The sequence below is a fragment of the Artemia sp. Qi Xiang Cuo genome, chromosome 18 (assembly GCF_049724085.1).
Source record: "Artemia sp. Qi Xiang Cuo chromosome 18, ASM4972408v1, whole genome shotgun sequence".
In the NCBI taxonomy this organism is placed as follows: domain Eukaryota; kingdom Metazoa; phylum Arthropoda; class Branchiopoda; order Anostraca; family Artemiidae; genus Artemia; species Artemia sp. Qi Xiang Cuo.
In genome coordinates, this window is record NC_142811.1 from 20,913,094 (window position 1) to 20,935,159 (window position 22,066).

At 36.0% G+C, this 22,066-nt stretch overlaps 1 protein-coding gene and 1 non-coding gene across 2 annotated transcripts in view; one reads left to right on the forward strand and one right to left on the reverse strand.

Annotated features, from left to right (window-relative positions):
• The window catches only part of fry (microtubule binding protein furry), a 303,691-nt gene that overhangs the window by 100,976 nt on the left and 180,649 nt on the right, over positions 1-22,066 (forward strand). The window contains exons 14-16 of the mRNA XM_089104145.1: positions 986-1,162; positions 5,220-5,390; positions 10,397-10,546. Of these exons, the coding sequence (XP_088960271.1) occupies positions 986-1,162; positions 5,220-5,390; positions 10,397-10,546 (498 nt within the window). The remainder of the gene's footprint in view (positions 1-985; positions 1,163-5,219; positions 5,391-10,396; positions 10,547-22,066) is intronic.
• Positions 15,668-15,739, reverse strand: TRNAT-CGU (transfer RNA threonine (anticodon CGU)). Its single transcript has one exon. It is a non-coding gene; the product is annotated as a tRNA-Thr (tRNA).

A 22,066-nucleotide genomic window follows, 5' to 3' on the forward strand; every position in this document is an offset into this window, starting at 1 on the left:
AAATTTTTTTTCTAATATTTTTGTATAATAGTAATAAGAATTTATTCCTGTCCTCAAAAATTCTGATAAACTACAGGGTAGAATAAAGATAAAACCAAATCAAAATAAACACGAGCACACAAACACAAATCAGAAATTGCAATTAGAAATAAAAGAACATTGCCAATTACATAAACTTGACACAAAAACTTTTCTTGACCGAAGTTAGACGTGTTACGCCAAAAAAAAATGCAACATAGAGACAAGACCGTATCCAGAGTGGGGGGGGGGGGGCTACAGGGTTTTGAATCCCCCTCCGAAATTTTGTCAGAAATACATCCCCTCCGAACAAAATATCCTGGACACGCCCTTGCTTGAGATAAGAAAATAAAAACACCACTGAGCAAAAGCAAAACTATCTAAATGCGAAAGGACCTCAGAGGAAAATAATCTTTACAGCTGTAAGATTTAGAAAACTTGTTGATAGCTCACAGTTGTTTGCAATCATAAGTTGTAGCTACATCATTGTTCGAAAATAGAAGATTTTTTTCGGGGAAGGGGGGTTTACTCAAGAATGTTTTTCGGGGGGGGGGGGGGTACACAAAACAACCCCCCCCCCCCCCCCCCAAAGACAGCCAACAATTCGACATAAAGGACAGTCATCGTGTATTAAGATGGTCAATATTTGGCTATAAAAACTCGAACTAGATGCTTTAAACCAGAAGAGACCACAGGGTAAGGTAAAACCCCTCTTTCTGGAAAATTATATTAACTTAATATTTATATATCAAATATAATTATATTTATTAATTTCGTATGTTTATGTTAATATTTATAGTTCTAATGACGCGTATTTCTGATCATTTAACCAGCCCATCAACGAGGATGGGCTGGAGGAGGAGCGTGAGTAGCTGTGTTGGCCTCAGGCGGCTTGGTGCTGCGGTAAGTTGTTAGTAGTAGTAGTAGATCCACGAAAGCAAATAATAGTTCTTGTTAAATGTTCCAGGCCAATAAGTGAGAATCGAGCGTCCTTGCTTAGAAGTGCAACAACTGTCAAACGTCCACCCAACGAAAGAGACTACTTTGTTCATTTATGGAAGAACTATATTTCGTTTGCTTGTCGAGTTGTCCCGAGGATCCAATCACCTGTGTTAAGATGTATTTCGCCAGATATTAGTCTAAGGTGAGACTATGTGAATATTCTCCGTAAAAGTATATATATAGTATTGAAAATATGTGAAATAAAGTTTGTCTGTCTAAGCACTGCTTTCAGATACCAGCTCCAAAAACAATGTTTGGAGTTTTGATATGAGCAAAAACATAGTAAAAACAGTTCCAGGGAAATAAATCTTGTTTTTTCTTTTTCTTTTTTTTAATAAGACGTTGTATGAAATTTAAATTATTTCTGTACATTACTCAGCGAAAGCCATATAATAAGTAAGCTATGAGAACATTAACAAAATAATTCTGATAATATTCATTGTTTTTTAGGTTTTGTTTTTACACTGAGACATGTTCTTACTAAATTATAATAACGAGTACTAAAGTACTCTGAATAAATTATAATTGTTGTCTAAAATTACAGTATTTTTATGGTTAAACAATATATGCATATGTTCTTAGTAAAAACATATAAAGAACTAAAAGTTGGCTATATCGTTACATGGAAAGAAAATTAATGCTCGATTGTTCTATTGCCAGGGGAGAGTCTCCAGGGTTGTATATCTGGATAGTCAAGGGGCATGGGCTGTATAATATGTTATTCGAAATTATTGGGGGGCGGGAAAGTGCCCTCCCCCAACGACGCCCCTGCGTATTGCAGGATTATGTTGTCCTTAAAACAATTTGTTGCTTCGATGTTTCCTTTTTAATCTCCCTTTTTGAGTAAACGAGAATCAATTATATTCAACTTCAGCACCGCCATACGGATTAATTCCTATTAATGGTTTATATCGTCACCATTCTCATGGGTTTGAAACTCTTATAACTAATGAGTGTCGCCAAAAATAAGTTTCATGGAATAAGTTTCATGGTGTACCTTTCTTTAATTAAAGATGTACCTGTCCCTTACTTTTCGAGTTATATGGAATAAATTTAAAAAATCCCTGCATACAGGGGCGAATCGCAGCATTTTTATAACTTTCGTTGATACCAATAGAGACATCAAAAGAATCAGATTTTTATGTCGATTTCAAATATATAAGTTTCATCAAGTTTAGTCTTACCCATCAAAAGTTACGTGCCTGAGAAAATCTGCCTTATTTTTGAAAAAAGGGAAAACACCCCCTAAAAGTCATATAACCTTAATGAAAATCACATCATCAGATTCAGCGTATCAGAGAACCTCACTGTAGAGGTTTCAAGCTCCTATGTTCAAAAATGTGGTATTTTGTATTTTTTGCCAGAAGAATTTTATATTTTCTTAATTGCCAGAATTGCGGGATCACCATCCAGGATAATCCTTCACCGATTTTTGAGAACTTTGAGGGCAAGAGGTGGTGCTATTGAAGTAGGTGCTATTCAAGCGGTAGTGAAGAAAAGTAACTACTTAACAAACATGCTACCTGGTGAATTTAAAAAAATATTACGCAATACATTAAAAACAATAAACACACGTTAAACAATCATACATATAAGTGCTGGTGCTTGGCTTTTACTAAAATTTTCAGCAATGAGCTGCTGCAGACGACAATACTGTAGCGTAATCAGGGTCTCGAATGGGTGAAGGTAAATGTCGTATACACTCGGCTTTTTTCAGCCAGATTCACCACTAATACTGCAGTACATATCCCCTCCTCCACTTCCCCCAACCCCCACGCCCTGCACATGATGTTTAATATCATAATTGAACCAAGCTCTATTCTAATAGCCAAGGTATCACGCTATTCATTTGCTTGTAATTTTGAATGGATTTCGACCTTAAGATTTAATCTGTTGCACTAAACTTTTAATATACGTGATTTATTGAAATATTATTTTTGATTTTTATTAAATTGATCCGTTTGTGGGTTCGCCGATTTGTATTAATAAATAGCATTGATATCAGCAGGCCACATAAAGCTGAAACAAAAATTATAGGCAGCGAAATAACGCTGTCTAAGTAAAGATACAGGATAAACCAAAGTATTACCACAGATTTTGTAACATTATATTTTGACATATTCCCTACATTTAAATAGCGACTGTATTTCAAATTTGAAAGTATTCGAAAAATAAAGTTAGAGGCATCAACTTACCCGATGAGCATTGTTTGGTAAAGAATATCCAGAAAATCTTAAAACTTCTTGGCATTATTGCGTCAGAAACCTTAAATAAATTCAAAATTACCAGGGATGCCAACTGGAAAGGAAAATTGACTCCTAGAGTTTGAAAATTATCCTCCCCATTGTATCTTTGTTTAAAAACAAATGAATTCTATATAAGTTACACAAAAGTTTTTCTTTTGTAAATTAGGGTGTGGGGGTATACCTTACCGGAATATCGGGTATACATTACGTTGAATATCGTTTCTATATCTATAATTCCCTTCACAAGCAAATCAAGGTCTCCTATATGGCTTGATACCGCTTATACGTGCACACAAAATTACTAAATTGTGAGAATAATATGCAAGTTTCAATTAAATCCACTTTATCCTATCTGCAGCAAAAATTTCGTACAATATGATGATGCTGAGATAAATCCCACACACGTTGCGCTGGCGTTGTGGCAAATGCGACTAATTTCAATCTTAATTCTTAGCACATTTATGTCAATTGTTTTTTTGGAGCTTCTTAAAAGAAATCTTTAGAAAAACGAAAAAAATGAAAAGTCAGCTTAGTGTTGCACATAGAGGTAGTCCTACATTTGTTGGTTAGTAAGTAGAGTAGAGTTGGATATTTTTATTTACAACACATACATAAATAAATAATTCCTGGAGTGAATCCAAAACGTAACGAATAGGATGTTGTCAGAGTTTATTAGACATTTCAATGACAAATACGGGAATCGTAGTCTCAATTAAACACGGGAAATAAAAGTTAAAATAATTAAATGATTCCTGGAGCGGATCCCCCTCTACCAAATTCCATTACCAAACTACAACCGATTTGATCTATCAAGTTATAGTACAAATATCATTATAAAAGGCACTAAATCTTATTTTCTTTTTCAATAATTTCTCTTTCATTCAGGAAATTATATCCATTGTATATCCGCCTTCTTATTCTTCAAAGATTCCATCTCTGTCCTATTTGCAAATGTAAAAGGTGTATTCATTTCCACTTTTGAAATTTTCAAAACAAGAGAAAATAATCTTGAACTGATAGATTTTAGGAAATAAAAGCACCTTAAATATCAGGGGAAAAACTGACCTGAGCAAATGTGGCAAAACATGAAGCATAGGACATTTTTCAGTTTTGCCACAAACTAGGCTCACATTTTTACTTGTTAATAAGGTTTCAAAGGCAGTATATTTTGGAAAAATATTACTGTGGAAGATATTGTGAAGAGTAGATGACCCCTATTTTTCTCGTTTTCCCTATGTTAAAAACGAACATTGATTAATTAAAAAAATTATCTGCCGAAAGTTAAGAGCAAATTTGACACTTAAAAAGAACAACAGTTTAAACCATTTTTTTTTGTGGAGCCGTTCTGTAAAAAAAGGTAAAGAATATGAAACTGGATTTCACAGTCCCTACCGACGGTGCTGATCTCCATATCATGGCCTTTCAGCCAGGAAGTGCAATGGGGGGCTGATGGCCAGCCATCCTGTGCTTTCAAACGCCCTTCATGTCTCGCCGAGTGGCCGCTGCTACTGCTGGCCTTGTTGGTACTGTGATGCTGTATATATTTAAATGAGACAGCAAATAATCTCGAAGAATTGTCCTTAGTCAGTCTGAATGATTAGTCCACGCCGGAGGTATGGAATTTCCTTCCAGATAGTATTAGGTAGGCTGAAAATGTAAGCCAGTTCAAGAGCAGATTGAAGGGTTACCTTTTGGGTGATAATTGAGAAAGATTAGAAAGTTGTATGCTATTTCTCTTTATTTTATTTTTTTGTATTTATTTATTTTTAGTTATGTAGTAATTGTAAAGCTGTATAGTAATGGATTTGCAACTATCGTAAACAAATCATCAGGTTTTTGTAGATGGCTGCTGTGAATTTGTTTGTATTTCTTATGATAAATACATTAATTTGATCTAAAACATTTGATCTGATTTGATCTGCTAATACATTGATTCTCTTTTTCTTTTTGCAGTTCTTCTCCAGAAAGTCTGTCATATGAAAAACATGAACCAAAAACGATTGTTGGAAGTCCATCTCCATCTTTACTCCACAAACTACTCATTCCCTTAATAAGATGTGAAGCTAACGATATGAGGGAATCAGCTATTTCAGCCCTTGGGATGGTTAATCATGAAGCTTTAAGGTAACTATATCCTTTTTTTCCAGGACTAGGGCTAAGGTTATAAGAGAGGAAATTCATGCTTGTAGTAGAAAAAATTGCCACGTAGTGTCACACACTAGAATCATAAAAGCTAATTAATATATACAAGTCTAATAGAATTACTAGTTATGTTAATTTCATTTTATCTTCTTTTTTCACTTTTTCGAGAATAATAAACCTACCTTTGCCAAAGGAAGTGACAGGAAGTGACATCTGTTATGCTTCTAGTTTGCTTTAATTTTCGGCTTTTTGCTTGCGCTTTTGGAATTTAATCAAAATTCAAGTTTCAAATTCTAGTTTTCAGTTGACTATTCTGTATCAGTTCAGTTAAAAGAATTTCAAAATCAGTTGATCATTCTCTAGTTCTGCTGGGTAACACCGTGCTGTCAGTAATTTTAGTAGTTTTTTAATTTTTATTGCTCTCATATTAAAATGCCAAAGATTCATTCTTATTCAGTCATTTGTATTCATTTTTGTTTCTTCTATTTATTAATTTAATATATTTTAGTAATTTAAAAAATCACTATTATTAAATTAATATTATTATTTTTTTTATCTGTATTATAGTATTATAATATTATATACTGTTATTATTTTTAATTTATTTTATTATTTTCACTATAATTAACTTATAATTATTTTTTATTATAGTTTTAATGATATTTTATTAATAATATTATTTTATTATATTTATTTATTTCTATTTAATTCCATTTATTTCTATTCATCTTTGGTTGAAGAATAGGAGTAAACAGTTACAAAATTACATATATCTAAAGGAGAAGGAGTAGGATTACGGAATAATCTTGTTACTTATTACTGCTACTTCTGCTCATGCTTCCCTGGTAAGTGAGCTATCTACTTGATCGATTTTTTCGTTTCCTAACATCATGCGTTTGTCTCATTTATTCCAATCTAAGTAACGTAGTCTTCTTAAAATAATTTTCAAACCTAATATTGTACACTGAGTGCTCAAAGCCTCCGGAAATTCGATCATTTTGTTAACATTTTATGTCTAGGATACTCATATCAACTGCATAATGTAATTCAAAGGGAATTTTAACTTCTCACTTGATACCATGTTTTCCCACAAGCTTTGTTGTGCTCATTAGGACAAAGTCCATCAAATAATATATATAAAAGGAGATATGGGATAGGACACCAGCCCGCTTAACTCCGGACCCCCACCGCACCAACTATACTAAGCTCAGTTTGTATCTTCACATCATCAATATGATTCTTGTAAATAATACTAATTGGTATAATTCTAGTTTAGCTACTTTTTGCTATCTTGGACAGGGGCTAGGTAAGACAAATGAAACATTCAGGAATGGGTCTACATACTAAAGTACTTACCTTCACTCTTTTTCCCTCTAGAATGCCCTGACCTTTGATAACCTTTAAAAACCTTTGTGTTATGAAAGTGAAACCTTGCAAAGTAGATCTTCTGCTTCACAACTTTGCTCATTCCCAATTTATGAAGGTTCAAATATCTGCACATACATATCCTAAATTTAGAAAAAGCCCATTGATATAGCTTAAAATTTTACTTAAGTAACAGGATTAACATGGAAGCTTAGCAATATCTTCCTAGAACACGTTTTTGTCCCTGGATTCATTACTGAAAGTTTCATTTCCCCAACCTAACCCCTTTCCAAGATAACAAAAAGTAGCTAAACTAGAATTTTCCCTACTAATCAATTTTATTTACTTTTCTGGCATACCTTGCAACGATAGGACCTTAATTAAAGTTTTTCTATCACCTAGATCAAACCCCTGTTCTTAATCTATCAAACTGAAGACTAAAACCGTCTGACCGTTCAGACATTTTTCAGTTTTTAATCTATGAGAGAAAATTTGGTTGACGCACTCTCTTGCCTTCCTAAACTATACTCTTCGATTCTGAAAGCCTTATCTATGACATATTTTAGTCTAACTCTTTAATAAATGCCCCCAAACTGGGGACACTTATCATTCTGCTAAGTAATATGCTTTCAACAGAAGTCAAGCCAGTGCCTCTATAATTGCTCCAATCAATTTAATCGCCCTTGTTATATTTGGGTTTAATTATAGTTCTCCTAAAATTATTAGATATTTAGAAGCCCTTTTACAAAAAGTCTGTTTCTAACCTTCAGTTTTTCAGTTCACAACTTTCAGTTTCTGATATAATTTTGCAGTCACCATATTTCATAAATTCACTTACCACGCTATCAGCACGGGAGGCTTCATTATTTTTCAATCCTTCCTGTGCTGACTCTATCTCCTCCTCATAAGATTATTCTTCCTCCACTTCCACATTGTCGGCAATTTTTCTATTCTTTTCTGTATCATATCTTCAAACTTTTTCACGGCTCAACGCGTTCTGTAAATGTTCTGCCCATCTCTCCTTAACGCTTTCTGTAATAACAATTGAAGCTTCATTCCTATTTTTAACCGGGACAAATCCAGACAGACTGCTTCCTCTTAAATTCTTAAAATCTCAAAACAATATACTACTATTGTGCTGCCTGGCTGTATCTGCGAGATCTTCGACAATTTTGTCCATGACCTCAATATCACATTTCCTTAATTCACACTTTATTGTCTCCTCTATATCCTTTACATTCACTCAGGAACCTTAGATCTAGCTAGATCTATCACTCAGGATGTTTTAAAATCCAGTTCTATCTCCTAACAAGCTTAAAGCGTTTTCGCTAGTATTCGTACTACTGCTACCACTATTACTAAAAACTTGCTGCAGCACCAAGCCGCCTGAGGCCAACAAAGCTACACACGTTCCTCCTCCATCCTAATCTATTCAAAGCCTATTTCTTTACACCCTCCCAGGAATTTTACATTTCCTTAATTCTTTCTTTACGACACCTTCCCATCCCAACTGCGGACGACGTGCTTTCCATTAACCCTAGACAGTTGGCTGAAAAGGACAATCTTAAGCAATCTATCCTCCTTCGTCTGCAGAACGTGCCCTAGCCATCTCAACCTTTCTGCCATTATAGCCCTAGAAAGCAGGATTGAACCGCACTTTTCGTAGAGCATACTGTTTGAAATACGGTCAGTCAGCCGGGTACCCAAAACAATCCGTGGGCAATTTCTCTGTAAAATATCTGCAGCTTCCATTTTCTAATCTTGGTTTGCAGAATTTTCTTCCTATTCTTCCAAGCTTTTTTCAACTGTGAAAAATACACCCTGAGCCTTGGCTATTCTACTTTTAACATCTTCTCTGCTCTCACCGTCTTTACTAATAATACTACCAAGGTAAGTAAAGCTGTCCACTTGATCAATCGTTTCGTTACCCAACTTCACTGTTTCATCTTTACTTAATCCTAGCCTTTGTGACTTGGTATTTTTAACATTAATTTACAAACCTATTCTACCACCCTGAACTCGCAAAACCCCAAAAAGTGCATTCATTTTGCTCACACTTTCATTTAGGATGCTTAAATCACCAACATAAACTAAGTCCATTATTCGTAGCTGTTTCATTTTTACTTTCCTCCCTAAGATATCTTCTGGTATTTCGAAAACAGTTTTTTTCTAGAATTATTCCATCCATCTTCTACATTATCAAGTTCTAATCCCTCCACATTCATATCCAACTGTTTTTGGAATTTTTTCTCAAATTATCATCCTGGAGCCTATCAACGTCATAACTACCAGGAGGGTAGTTACTCTACCTAAATTTCTGCTTTGAATTAACAGTAGGCGTTATTAGATGGTCACCTTTGTCTGAAAATTTTGTATTGCATGGCGTTGCTTTCCGTTTATTTATGTATTAAGCTGGCACATCAAATTATGTTCTTTGTTAGCACGAGGTTGAATTTTGTTGTAACTACGTACTATCACAATGGACTGATGCTCTGGTTGGCAATACTGAGCCCGAAGTACCATTCTCGCTGCTGCAAGGTTGAGGAACAGGCTTGCTACTAGTCGTTGTAAAAACGATACAGCAAATGAAACTTCGACTCAGTGTCCTATGCGCTATCAGTGGTTGTGGAAGATCCATATACTTTAGTATCCAAAGACAATCCTTCCTGTCCGATTTGCAATAACGTAATAAATAAGGTTAACCCTTTTACCATCATGTGAAAATTATGTTAACTTATGGGCCATTCCATGACCAATTACTGTTTTCGTTGTAATTAGATTATTGTGTGTACAAAATGTTAGTAGTCTATTACCATTGCTATTTTCTCTCCCTGCACCATATTAACCTAAGCTAGGTTATTTGTACCAATCTCGGCATTAAAGTTCCCTCGTGGAAGTATATATTTCTGCCTGAGATCTTGTCTATCTGTTTTGTAATCGCACGTTAAGTTATCCATGGATATAATAAAGAAAATATGGCTGTAGAAAGTTGAGGAAGGGCTTAATCGATCATAAATTCTGAGTTATAGTGCCAATGTCAAGAGCCAGAACCGATCAGAAGGCATCCAATAAATTTTCAACGCCCAGTGACCACATAGCTCATATGGCACTAGATCAAGATTCTAATATAGCCGTGATAACCGTTGCAAAGGTCCAAAAAATACGTCATCTACGACGATGAAAAAAAAAATTCATATACCTCGATGACATTATAATTGCATTGCTAGTGCCAAAGAGTGCTAAATAAAGCAAGTAGAACATATAATTCCGAGACTTCCTAGCAACGTTTTAATTGAAAGCTGGTTATGTTGCACCCTGTTGAAGTAAGTCGTACAAAGATTTTCATGATGCATGATGTGTGAGAGAGTGAGGGGGGCGGGGGAGGTTAAAAGAAAGGGAAAATCTAAGCACAACTTTGAGCTTGTTTCATATACTTTTTTTTTATTTCTTTTAAAAGAATTATATCCCATTACAGTCAGTTAGAGTATACTGAACATTTTGGAATTATGAAAATGTAGCTTTCCCATTTTTCTTTTTGTTTAGAATTTTATATTCCTTTTAATTTGAGTTTCGTTAGTTTTTTTTTATAGTCAATTTGAATAATTGAAGTATTGCTATTGCAGGGACGTAATGGATGAGCTGCTTATTTATGTTCGTGAAGCCGTTGACAGGAAGTCGGCTAACATGCGTCGTCAAAAACGTCGAGACGTTTTACGACTGCAACTTGTTAAGATTTTTGACCTTATCGCTGATAAAGGCACTTTTGCTCTCAGGTAACCTATTTTTGTTAACGATCTTATTATGTTTCAATAACTGTTGTAATCTCGGTAATTATTTCCGCCAAATTCGCTTTTTCTTTTTAAGAGAGGGATTCATTTTTTCTTGTAAAAAGAGGGGACCGAGATCTTTCTTCTGGTAAAAGACATACATCCGTGATTTTTCTTCTGGCAAAAAGTGTAAAATTCCAGATTTTTGTATATAGAAGCTCGAAACCTCTCCAGTATGATTTTCTGATATGTTAACTCTGATGGTGTGACTTTCATTAAGATCGCTTGACTTTTCGGGGGTGTTTCCCCCCTTTTTCAAATTTTCTAAGGCTCGTAACTTTTGATGGGTAACATGAACATAAATGAACTTTATATATTTGGAATCAGCATAAAAATTCAATTATTTTGATTCATCTATTGTTATCAAAACTCTGTTTTTTAGTGTTTTGGTTCCTATTGAGCCGTTTCGCTCCTTACTCACAGTTCGTTCCATGAACTGTTTGATAAAGGCAGCCTAAATTATGAGCAAGGCTTAGGCGCAAATAATCGGAGCACTCGGTAAACCTAAAGCTGGTTCTTCAGAACCCTGGTATAACTTCTTTCGGTCTATAGTTGGGGCTGCAGGAATTTAAAGCTATCCAAAAATTAGGATGCTGATCGCTACTTTTAGTGCTCAAGAACATTAATAAAGTAATGTAGAAGAGATGACAGTGCCTCCATGTATACATGGTATCACTGAGATCATACTAAAATCGTTACGCTTAAAAAAACATAAGTCAATAGTGTATATAGAAGAAAGTATGGGACACATCTTCATTGATGTATTACTTCTGCAACCCCCTCCCCTTGAACTAAAAATGTAAACTCACAAGAAATTTTAATAAACATTTCTTTTATTAGAACTTATCGATGGTTGTTCTAACTTAGCATGCCATCTGTTTTATTTAATGGTATTAAAGGGGACTGAAATTACCAAGCTGCTATCTCGGCACCAGAAGCCTTTGGGTTCTAAAATTAGCAAGCTTCTACCCCGAGTTTTGATCCAATGGAATTCCCAACCCGGGTGTTGAAAGGCCGACTTTAGCGGGAACCTCGGGGTGCTTGCTGAAAGACAACAACTGACAAAAAATAATCCCTAGACACAGAGCCATTCAAAGGGAGGGGGGGGGGGCAACCGGGGCATCTGCCCCAGGCGCCGTGACTGGAGAGGCCTTCGCTGGAGGGGTGCCCACTTTGATCAAATTTTTCCCCTTTTCTCGTTTTTTTTTGCTTAAATTTGATTCAGGAGGAGGGTGCTGCAATTAATTTTTCCTTGGGCATCACCAGCCCTAGGAACGGATCTGTCTAGACACCATAATGACTTATCCCTTTGTATTCTATGTTGACAAACAATTAGATCTTCTGCTCCATTTTTATCTAAAACCTGCTGTGAAAGTCCAAATACCACGAGCTCAGTTTTTAATATGTTCGTAAACAATTAATTACAAGCAAACCACATATTAAAAGATTTCATTGCTTTCATTATGACAGATTGCCAAATATAGTCCTTATTGACCAACCGGCTAGCAAGGCCGTATCCGGGGGGGGGGGGGGGGTTGACCTCCCCCCTCCGAATGTTTGTCTGACTCGTAAAAACGTAACAAAATGGACATAAAAAAATTTTGTATGCTTTTTTTTAGTTTTTTTTTTCGCAATCGCGCTGCCTAAGTAAAGAAAGATGTTGGCACAATGTATTGTTATAATTATTTATTTTTTCCATACCAGGGCACTTCGTATCGATGGAGTTGTCGTAGAAACTTGGAAAAGGGGTCATTCGACTCGAAATTGGAAATTGCTAGTGCCCTTTTTAATAGTCGAAAGTGATTGGAAGGCAACTAACACCCCTTCCACGTCCACCATTTCCCCAAACACATCCAATCAAAATTTTGAGATAGCCATTTTGTTCAGCGTAGTTGGTTTCCAGATAGAAATTATGTTTTTGAGGAGGACACTCCCCCATAGTCCTCAGGGCAAGGGTTTTAGGTTATGCCCCGGGGGCATATAAGAACGATGTTGGCACAATGTATTATTTATTATTTTTGTCCTCTAGGCCAGGGCACTTTGTATCGAAGAAGTTGTCGTAGAAGCTTCGAAAAGGGCTCATTCAATCGGAAATTGGAGTGGCTTATGCCCTTCTTAATAGTCGAAAGTGACCGCAAGGCAACTAACACCCCTTACACGCCCACCATTTCCCGAAATACATCCAATAAAGATTTTGAGATAGCCGTTTGGTCCAGCGTAGTTAATTTCCAGATAGAAATTATGTTTTTGAGGAGGTGCCTCCCCCACAGCCCTCAGGGCAAGGGCTGTAAGTTATGCCCGGGAGCATATAAGGTTTTTATAGAAAGTGTTGTCGTAAAAATGGCTCATTCGATTGGAAATTCAAAGGGCTAGTGCCCTTTTTAGTAGTTGAAAGTGATTGGAGGGCAACTAACCCCCCTCTCACGCCCATCGTTTTCCCAAACACTTCCAATCGAAATTTTAAGATAGCCACTTTGTTCAACGTAATTGAAAGTCCTGGAAGTTAGGTCTTTGAGGATGAACCCCCCCCCCCCACATTCCTTAGGCCAAAGGTTGTAAGTTATGCCCTGGGGGTATGTACGATTTTTGTAGAAAGCGTTGTCGTAGGAACTTCAAAAAGGGATCATTCGATTGGGAATTGAAATGGCTAGTGCCGTTTTTAATAGTCGAGAGTGATTGGAAGGCATCGAACACCCCTTCCACGCCCACCATTTCCCCAGACACATCCAATCAAAATTTTGAGACAGCCATTTTGTTCAACGTAATTAAAAGTTATACCTTTGAGCAGGACACTCACTCCACAGTCTTCATGGCAAGGGTGATAAGTTATGTCCTGGGGGAATATAAGGTTTTCATTGACAGCTTTGTCGTAGAAACTTGAAAAAGGGCTCATTCGATTGGAAATTCAAAGGGCTAGTGCCATTTTTAATAGTTGAAAGTGATTGGAGGGCAGCTAATCCCCCTCTCACGCCCACCATTTATCCAAACACATCCAATCAAAGTTTTTAGATAGCCCTGAGGTATACGAGGTTTTTATAGAAAGAGTTGTCGTAGAAACTTCAAAAACGGTTCATTCGATTTGAAATTGAAACGGGTAAAGCCCTTTTGAATAGTCGAAACTGTATGAAGAGCAGCTAACCTCCCTCTCACGCCACCCATTTTCCCAAACACACACAATCGAAATTGTGAGATGTAAATTTTGCTTCACTTAGTTGAAAGTTCTGGATGTTAGGTCTTTGAGGATGACAACCCCCCCCCCCAACCCTCAGGGCATAGGTTTAAGTTATGCCCCTGGGCATATAAGGCTTTTATAGAGTGTTTTTTTGTAGAAACTTCAAAAGAGTTCAGTTGATTCGAAATTTAAATGGCTAATGCCCTTTTTAATAGTCAAAAGTGATTGAAGGGCAACTATCCCCCCTCTCAAACCCACTCTTTCCCCAAACAGATCCTATCAAAATTCTGAGATAGCCATTTTGTTTAACGCAGTTGAAAGTTCTGGAAATTAGGTGTTTGAGGATGACAGCCCTCAGGGTAAGGGTTGTAAGTTATGCCCTGGGGGCATATAAGGTGTTTATAGAAAATGTTGAAAGGGCTAGTGCCCTTTTTAATTGTCGAAAGTGATTGGAAGGCTTGACATTTTTTTAGTAAATATCGATGTGGGTACAATTTATTATTATTACTATTTTATTTTTTTTGTTTAGACCAGGGCACTTCGTATCGAAGGAGTTGTCTTAGGAACTTCGAAAAGGGCTCAATCGATTGAAAATTGAAAAGACTAATGTCCTTTTTAATAGCCGAAAGTGATTGGAGGGCAACTAGTCCCCCTCCCATGCCCACCCTCCATTTGCTCATTTTGTTTAAAAACTAAATGTTGCCTTAAGATTAAATAGAAATGCACTGTGTTAATGCTAATTACCAATAAGGCATCTCAGCAGTATCCTAAGAACGACTGAGGGTATTACGTTCAAACTTTCGGGGCTACTTCTGCTCTTAAAATTTAACCAAATCAAAATAGCGTAAGTGTATCCAAGCTATCAAAGAAAGTAAACAATTTTTTTTTGCGAAAGGTCAACCATAGGAGGTATGAAACTAAATTAAACACTACTATTTGTGTTCAGAATTTTAAAATGGTGTATGTTGTTAAAAATTGCTGAAAATTTTTTTCCAGCATACAAATATCAGGAAACTATAAAGTCTTAAAAAAAAAGTAAAGATTTAAAGTATTATATTCTTTTTCCCTGAAAAGACTATGTCAATTTAAAACGAACAGAAATTAATTAAAAAAAACTTTTTCCACAAAATAAGTTTTTCAAAGAAAATTAAAGAACTTCATTAAACCAAAAATGAGCAAAAAATAAAATCAAATAATACACCAAGCGTGAAACTACCACAAACCAGCATCGAAAACCCTTATGTCTTCCCAAGGCCAGAATATAATTTGCACTTTACTGAAAAAAATACAAATGAATGTGAATTGTAGTTTAATATACATATACTGATATTTAGTAATCAAAATGTTAATATTGTTTTATTTATTAAAGTTATGTAAGTAAAAACATTTGTATTTTTTTTTAGTAAAGTGCAAATTATGTTTTGGCCTTGGGAAGGCATAGGGGTTTTGAGCCCTACTCATGTTAATTTCTGCTCATTTTGAGTTTGACTCGAATATTTATCGTAATTTCTGTTCGTTTTGGGTTTCATTTATTTATCGATGCTGATTTGTGGTAGTTTCACGCTTGGTAGATTATTTGATTTTATGTTTTGCTTATTTTTGGTTTAATGGAGTTCTTTACTTTGCTTTGAAAAACTTATTTTGTGGAAAGTTTTTTAAATTAATCAAGGAAAGACAGGCGACAACCGACAGAATACCCATCACATAACCAATGATAGGAAGGTTCTGATTAACGAGTTTAGACATTAAGCAAAAAAAAAGATAAAAAACTTCACACCCCATACAAAAAATATTTCACTACACAAAAAAAACTAGTCAATCTTGGTGGATAAAATATCGACGTAGTGTCATGTGCCTAGTCTCAAGTGGTTACGTCGCTTTAAAGGAAGTGAGGATGCCTCTGCTGAGGATTGAACTCAGGACCCCTGGTTTACGAGACCAGTGCTCTACCGCGGAGCTACAAAAGCTTGTTTAGACACGATGTTGAAGAATAATTTCATTATTTTGATGGGGCAAAAACAATAAAATGACATAATTTATTTAAGTTTCATTCTCATTTTCTGACAAACCAGTGGCAGATCCAGGGGGGAACCCCCCCCCCCCCCAACGTTGTATAAAGTAGTGTAATTTACTTAATTAACGCAAGTTTTCCTTAATTAAACTTGCTCCTAACGCAATTTTATCGGATCAACCTATTTTGCGCCTCCCCCCCCCAAAAAAAATCCCGGATCCGCCCCTATGACAAACACAGTGAAAGATCCAATTAGCGCCCCTCATTAGATTTGTAATGGTTGACTACTTCCATTGGCATGCTCATTTTGTAAATCATTTCAAATAATATTTTTATCCAACAATTATTGAATTTCCTTGCCGTAATGTGCTTCACCGGGTCAAGAATGCGAGAAAATTGGTTTACAAAGAAGACAAGAAATTTGCCGTACTTTCTTTTGATAATAGTACCATGCCAAAAGTCATAATATCTAATATGGGAAGGGAGGGGTAGGAACAGGACTTCAAAAAAGACCCTTGGGTACTTGTTAAGAAACCAGTAAACACGCGATGTGTGAAGTTCGTTAATGCTAATGAAAAAAAAATAGGATGAAAATATAATAGTTCAGAAACAAATTTTGCTCAATATATTTGCACATTGGGGGTGGGGGGGTTGGTAAAGCAGTGCATATATTAAATACGTAACCTAACCTAGGTTAGACCCCGGCGCCGCGCCGATGAGGGAAGACCGGCGGCGGTGGGGCCAAAAACAGCACGCCGCGCCACGCAGGCGGCGCGCCGCCAGCGTGATTAATGTTGACCGCAAACATTGATGTTTTAATCAGTCTTTCTCAAATCACAGATTAAATCTACAACAGATTCGAATCTATTGATGACTTCAAAAATTCACAAGTCGCTGGCTGGAAACTGGTCTTCTTCGTTATTCGTCAAGAGAAGTAGAAATGTGGTAGAAACAAAATGGCTGTGGCGTTTCAGAACCCTTGCATAATACGAGTAGTTGAAGTATCTATTAGCTATGTATTCCCAACATAAATAATTATCAAAATTAGTAGTTTTTTTCATCGAGCATTACTGCAAACAAAACTTTAAATACCGTATCACAAAATTCGTCAGTTATCTGGGTAAAAACTTTGAATATAACTTTGAACTTAGAAGCTTAATTTTTTCATAATGCTCTCTTTTGCCTATATCTGTTTTGTCACCTTTAAAACAGTTGAAATTGGCGACTTTGATATTTATTGTTTATTTGCTCTTTTGGATTCTTAAAAAAGACTTCTTGTATTAAAAACTGGTTTTTAATTACAATTTAAAAAAATGTATTTTAAAGTTTTTTGGCTTCTTTTTAGAATATATGTCATGTAGGCTAAGGCTGAACTGCTGCTTTTTTATTACTTTTGAATGCTCTTTTGGATATTATTCGTTTTTTTCTTTTGGGGATTCATTCCAAATTATAAATTGATAAATACCTATTATCAGTCAAATTATAAACTGCATCTAAAAGGAATAAATTTATCAGATTGAAAAATACATGATGAACACTTCACATGAGAACATTTCGATTACAATGAAACAAAAAACACTTAATGGTTTATTCGGTATGAAGAAAAATTAAATGCCAGCTATTTTCTGGTAAAAAATGAAAAGCTCATCCGTTTTAAAATGTAATTAAATGAAATAATATGCAGACTAAAGTAGCTCCAGGAAGATGTTGAGATTTTCATCCTAGTTCGTCACTTTTAATCCAAGCAAAATGTTAGGACACTTTGATTAAGTTTAAGTTTAAGCTTTGATTTCCAAATGCTCACAAAAATTACCAAATTTAAGAAAGTGGCAACAATAAGTCACCTGTGGTCAAAATACTCAAAGACTCCTCTTTGATTCCCACCCAGGCTCAAAGTTTCTGCTATGGTCATTTCCATGCAAAGCTCCAAAGAGTTTCTTTTTAAAATAGCTTTCAAGCGTAGTTAGCCTTTTTTGCTTTTTTTCAAAGCTTTGAAAAACGTGTTATAATATTCCAAATGTTACATTTGTTATGTTTGTGCATATTTTTGATCATCATTTGTGGGGTAATCAAATTTTTTAAACCACCGTAGATACGTAAGAACGTTGCAACATCTAGTACCCTGATGTCATAAGACTGTCGAAGACTCCTCCTTGAACCTCCCAAATTGAAAGCTTTTATTATGACCTGGCCTTTTAATGTAACTTGGGCACTGGACCAAGGACATCGTTGTCGCTCGAGTGCAACGTTAAGTGCGGATGCCAATATCGCTCTCATCACACCAATTGTTATAGCGTGAATTTGCCGGGTACTTATGAATGAATGTTTTCAAGCTAAACCCGTTTCATCAATAAGAAAAAAAAACGGGTTGGACGCATATGTCCCTTTCCCTTTGGACGATAAAACCATGCAAGTGCTGTATCAAGTATAACTCACGAAAATCTTGTTAATATTTGTCAACATTTTCAACTTTTTGGCATCCCTGCTTTCAATTAAAAAAACAAAAAATCAAGGTACTATCACTTAAATATAATAACTCCCTATGCCCCCCCCCTGGATCCGTCTGCTTTAATTTAAAAAAAAAAAAATCGAGGTATTATCATTTAAATATGATAGCTCACTACCCCTCCCCCCCCTTCTGGATACCGCCTTGATAAAATGCCGTCTCTGCTTTAAATTAAAAAAGAAAAAATTAACTTTTTGGAATCCCTGCTTTCAATAAAAAAATTTCGAGATATTATCATTTAAATGTAATACCCCCTACCCCCCCCCTCTGGATACCACCTTGATAGGATACCGTCTAAGCTTTCATTAGAAAAATAAGTTACTTAATAATTAACTAGGTCACTATATGGTTCTAACAAACAAGCAGAATAACGTTAAACAGCTTAGTGTTCCTTGAAAAAAATTGAGGGTATGGGTAAAGGGGTACAAAGACAACAACAAAAATGTCGAAATTATTCAGATATATCTCAAATTATTGGAAAATTGAGTCATAGATTCGCCGTGGCATTAAATAGGATCCAAAGAATCTAATTAAAAGGGAGCACACACAAAAGCCAAATTAGGCCAGTAGCCTATGAGAAATCACAAAATAACTGTCAAAAGTTTCAGAAAGAAGATTTTATTTTCTATCAGGCGTTCAACAATTGAGTATTAAACATTAAGAAAATCTTATCTAAAAACAGCAAAAAAAAAAAAAATCTGCAAACTAACAATTCAGCTGTAGAAACAATCTGTCGGCTGTCAATTTCAAAATCCAACTGAAGGCTGAAGCTGGATAGTAGTGAATTCGTTCTATAATTCTATTCAACTTGGAAATACAATTCTTGACTACGAACGATGTTAGAAATAGCGATTGGCAAACAACATTCAAAATGATTTAAACTCATTTCATAAAGACGATACTGTTTTTTGTCAACATATGAAGAACTGTGTATATTGCAATATTTGCAATTACATATTACATATGTCTGGTTTTTATGCAAAGTAACAAAAGAGACGAAAATTTACGAATAAGAGAATAGTGAAGAATTATGGTATGCAAAGTAATATTTGGCAGGGAAAGTCAAAGGTGATAAATCGCTAGGGGTGGCCCCGTGATTGCGTGATTTTCGGGGATTCGAGGAACCAATTTTTTTTTTCGGGGTGACCCATAGATTTTCGGGGAAATACCCGAAAATTCGAGGATAGTGCAAGCCTTGCTTGATTTCTAATCAGGAAAATCGAAATACTAAACCACACGAGAAGGAAAAGCTCCGACTTTGCGGTTGACGCAATAAAGAATTGCGTCAAAATTAATTTAAAGTCGACCGAACGCCGCCGTCTCTGTTGGCGCTGGCGCGCCTGCGGCACGCTGGCGGCGTTACGACACTTCGGTGCGGTTCGACCCGGCCTCTCGTCGGCGGGGTTGGGTCGATTCGCTGGCGCGGCGCCGGGGTCTAACCTAGATACCTTTTTTGCCCCTTCAATCCCAAAAAACTAAAGTTTAAATCTTTGTCACGGAGTGAGCAATATCTTACTATGCAGCGAAAACCTGTTTTTCATATAGCATCTTTGACATTTCGATGCGGTCTTTCCCGCGTGTTAACTGGATTCTTAACAAGTACTGGCCCTTGTCTAATTCATATCGAAGAAATACTTTTGTTTTTAATACTTCCTATCTGTTTAAGGGTAAGCTTGCACCACTCTCCTGATGAAAGTTGAGACTTGGAACGTTACAACGTTAAAAATCAATTATCGTATTTACATTTTGACTGAAAAATTTAGATGTTTTGTACTAGACTTTTTAAGAGTATCAGAAAGGTATCTCTCAGCCTCAGGAGATGGAAACATGAAATTCGGTGATATAGAATTTATTTCTTCAGATAAGTAAGATGGAGTGTATAAACAGGGAGTAGGGCTCATGATGAATAAGGGAGCTTCTAAGCCTTGCTTAGATTGGGAAGGCGATAGAATTCTGATTGCTTATTTTACGAATTAATTAAAAAAACTTTTTCCACAAAATGAGTTTTCAAAGAAAAGTAAAAAATTCTATTCAACAAAAAATGAGCAAAAATAAAATCAAATAATCTACCAAGCGTGAAACTACCACAAATCAGCGTCGATAAATAAATGAAACCGGAAACGAACAGAAATTACAATAAATAACCGAGTCGAACTCAAAACGAGCAGAAATTAACATAAGTTGGGCTCAAAACCCCTATGCCTTCCCAAGGCCAGAACAAAATTTGCACTTTACTCAAAAACCTTTGGTGTCATTCTCAGAGACCTAATTTCCAGAACTTTCTACTACGTTGAACAAAATGGCTATCTGAAAATTTTGATTAGATGTGTTTGGACGAATGGTGGGCAAAAGAGGGGGGTTAGTTACATTCCAATCACTTTCGACTATTAAAAAGGGCACTAGCCCTCTCAATTTTCAATTAAATGGGCCCCTTTTGAAGTTTTACGACAACTGTATCTATAAAACCTTATATGACCCCAGGGCATAACTTATAACCTTTGCACTTTGGACTCTGGGGGCTTTGTCATTCTTAAATACATAATTTCCAGAACTTTCAACTAAGTTGAACAAAATGGCTATCTCTTTACTTTGATTGAATGTTTTTGGGGAAATGGTGGGCGTGAGAGGAGGGGGGGCAATTAGTCTCCACTCACTTTCGACTATTAAAAAGGGCAATTTCAATTTCCAATCAAATGAGCCCTTTATGAAATTTCTACAACAACTTTCTATATAAACTTTATATGCCCCCAGGACATAACTTACAACCCTTGCTCTGAGGGCTCTGAGGGGGCTATGATCCTAAAAGACCTAATTTCAAGAAATTTCAACTAAGTTGAAAAAAATGGATATCTCAAAATTTTGATTGGATGTGTTTAGGAAAATAATGGGCGTCAGAGGGACGTTAGTCGTTCTCCAATCACTTTCAACTATTAAAAAAGGCACTAGCCCTTTCAATTTCCAATTGAATGAGCCCTTTTGAAGTTTCTACGACAACGCTTTCAATTAAAACCTTATATGCCCCCAGGGCATAACTTACAACCCTTGCCCTGAGGGCTGTGGGGGGGAGGGGTTGTCATCCTTAAAGAACTAATTTGCAAAATTTTCTACTACGTTGAATAAAATGGCCATCTAAAAATGTTGATTTGCATGTGTTTAGGAAAAAGGTGGGCGTAAGAGGGGGGTTGCCTTCAATCACTTTTAACTATTAAAAAGGGTACTAGCCTTTTGTATTTACAATAGAATGAGCCCTTTTTCAAGTCTCTACGACAAAGCTTTCAGCGAAAACCTCATATGCCCTCAGGGTATAACTTAAAACCCTTATCCTGAGGACTGTGGGGCTGCCTATTATAAAAAGGGCTAAGTATCAGTCATAGTAGATTATGCCTCTATAGAACCCACTGATGGCAATAGTGTTGACTCAGATGAATTTTAGGTACTGGTGCGTTATATGGTCGTTTACAAGGAAACCAGTCACGAAAAACCAGCCAGACGGGTTAATTGCAAGAGACCGCTATAGAGAAATACAATGCAAAGCATAGTTTTCATTACGTATGTAATATTTAAATTTTTGTTTTTTGGGGTTTTGGGGGGGTAAGGTACCTAATTTAGGTTTGGTTACGTATTTAATATATGCGTTGCTTTACCCCCCCCCCACCCCTAACGTGCAAATATATAGCCCAAATTTTTTTCTAAACTATTATACATTCCTCCTTTTTTATTATATTTCATTGGCATTAACCAAACTTGACCAAGCAAATTAACCAAACAAATAGGGCA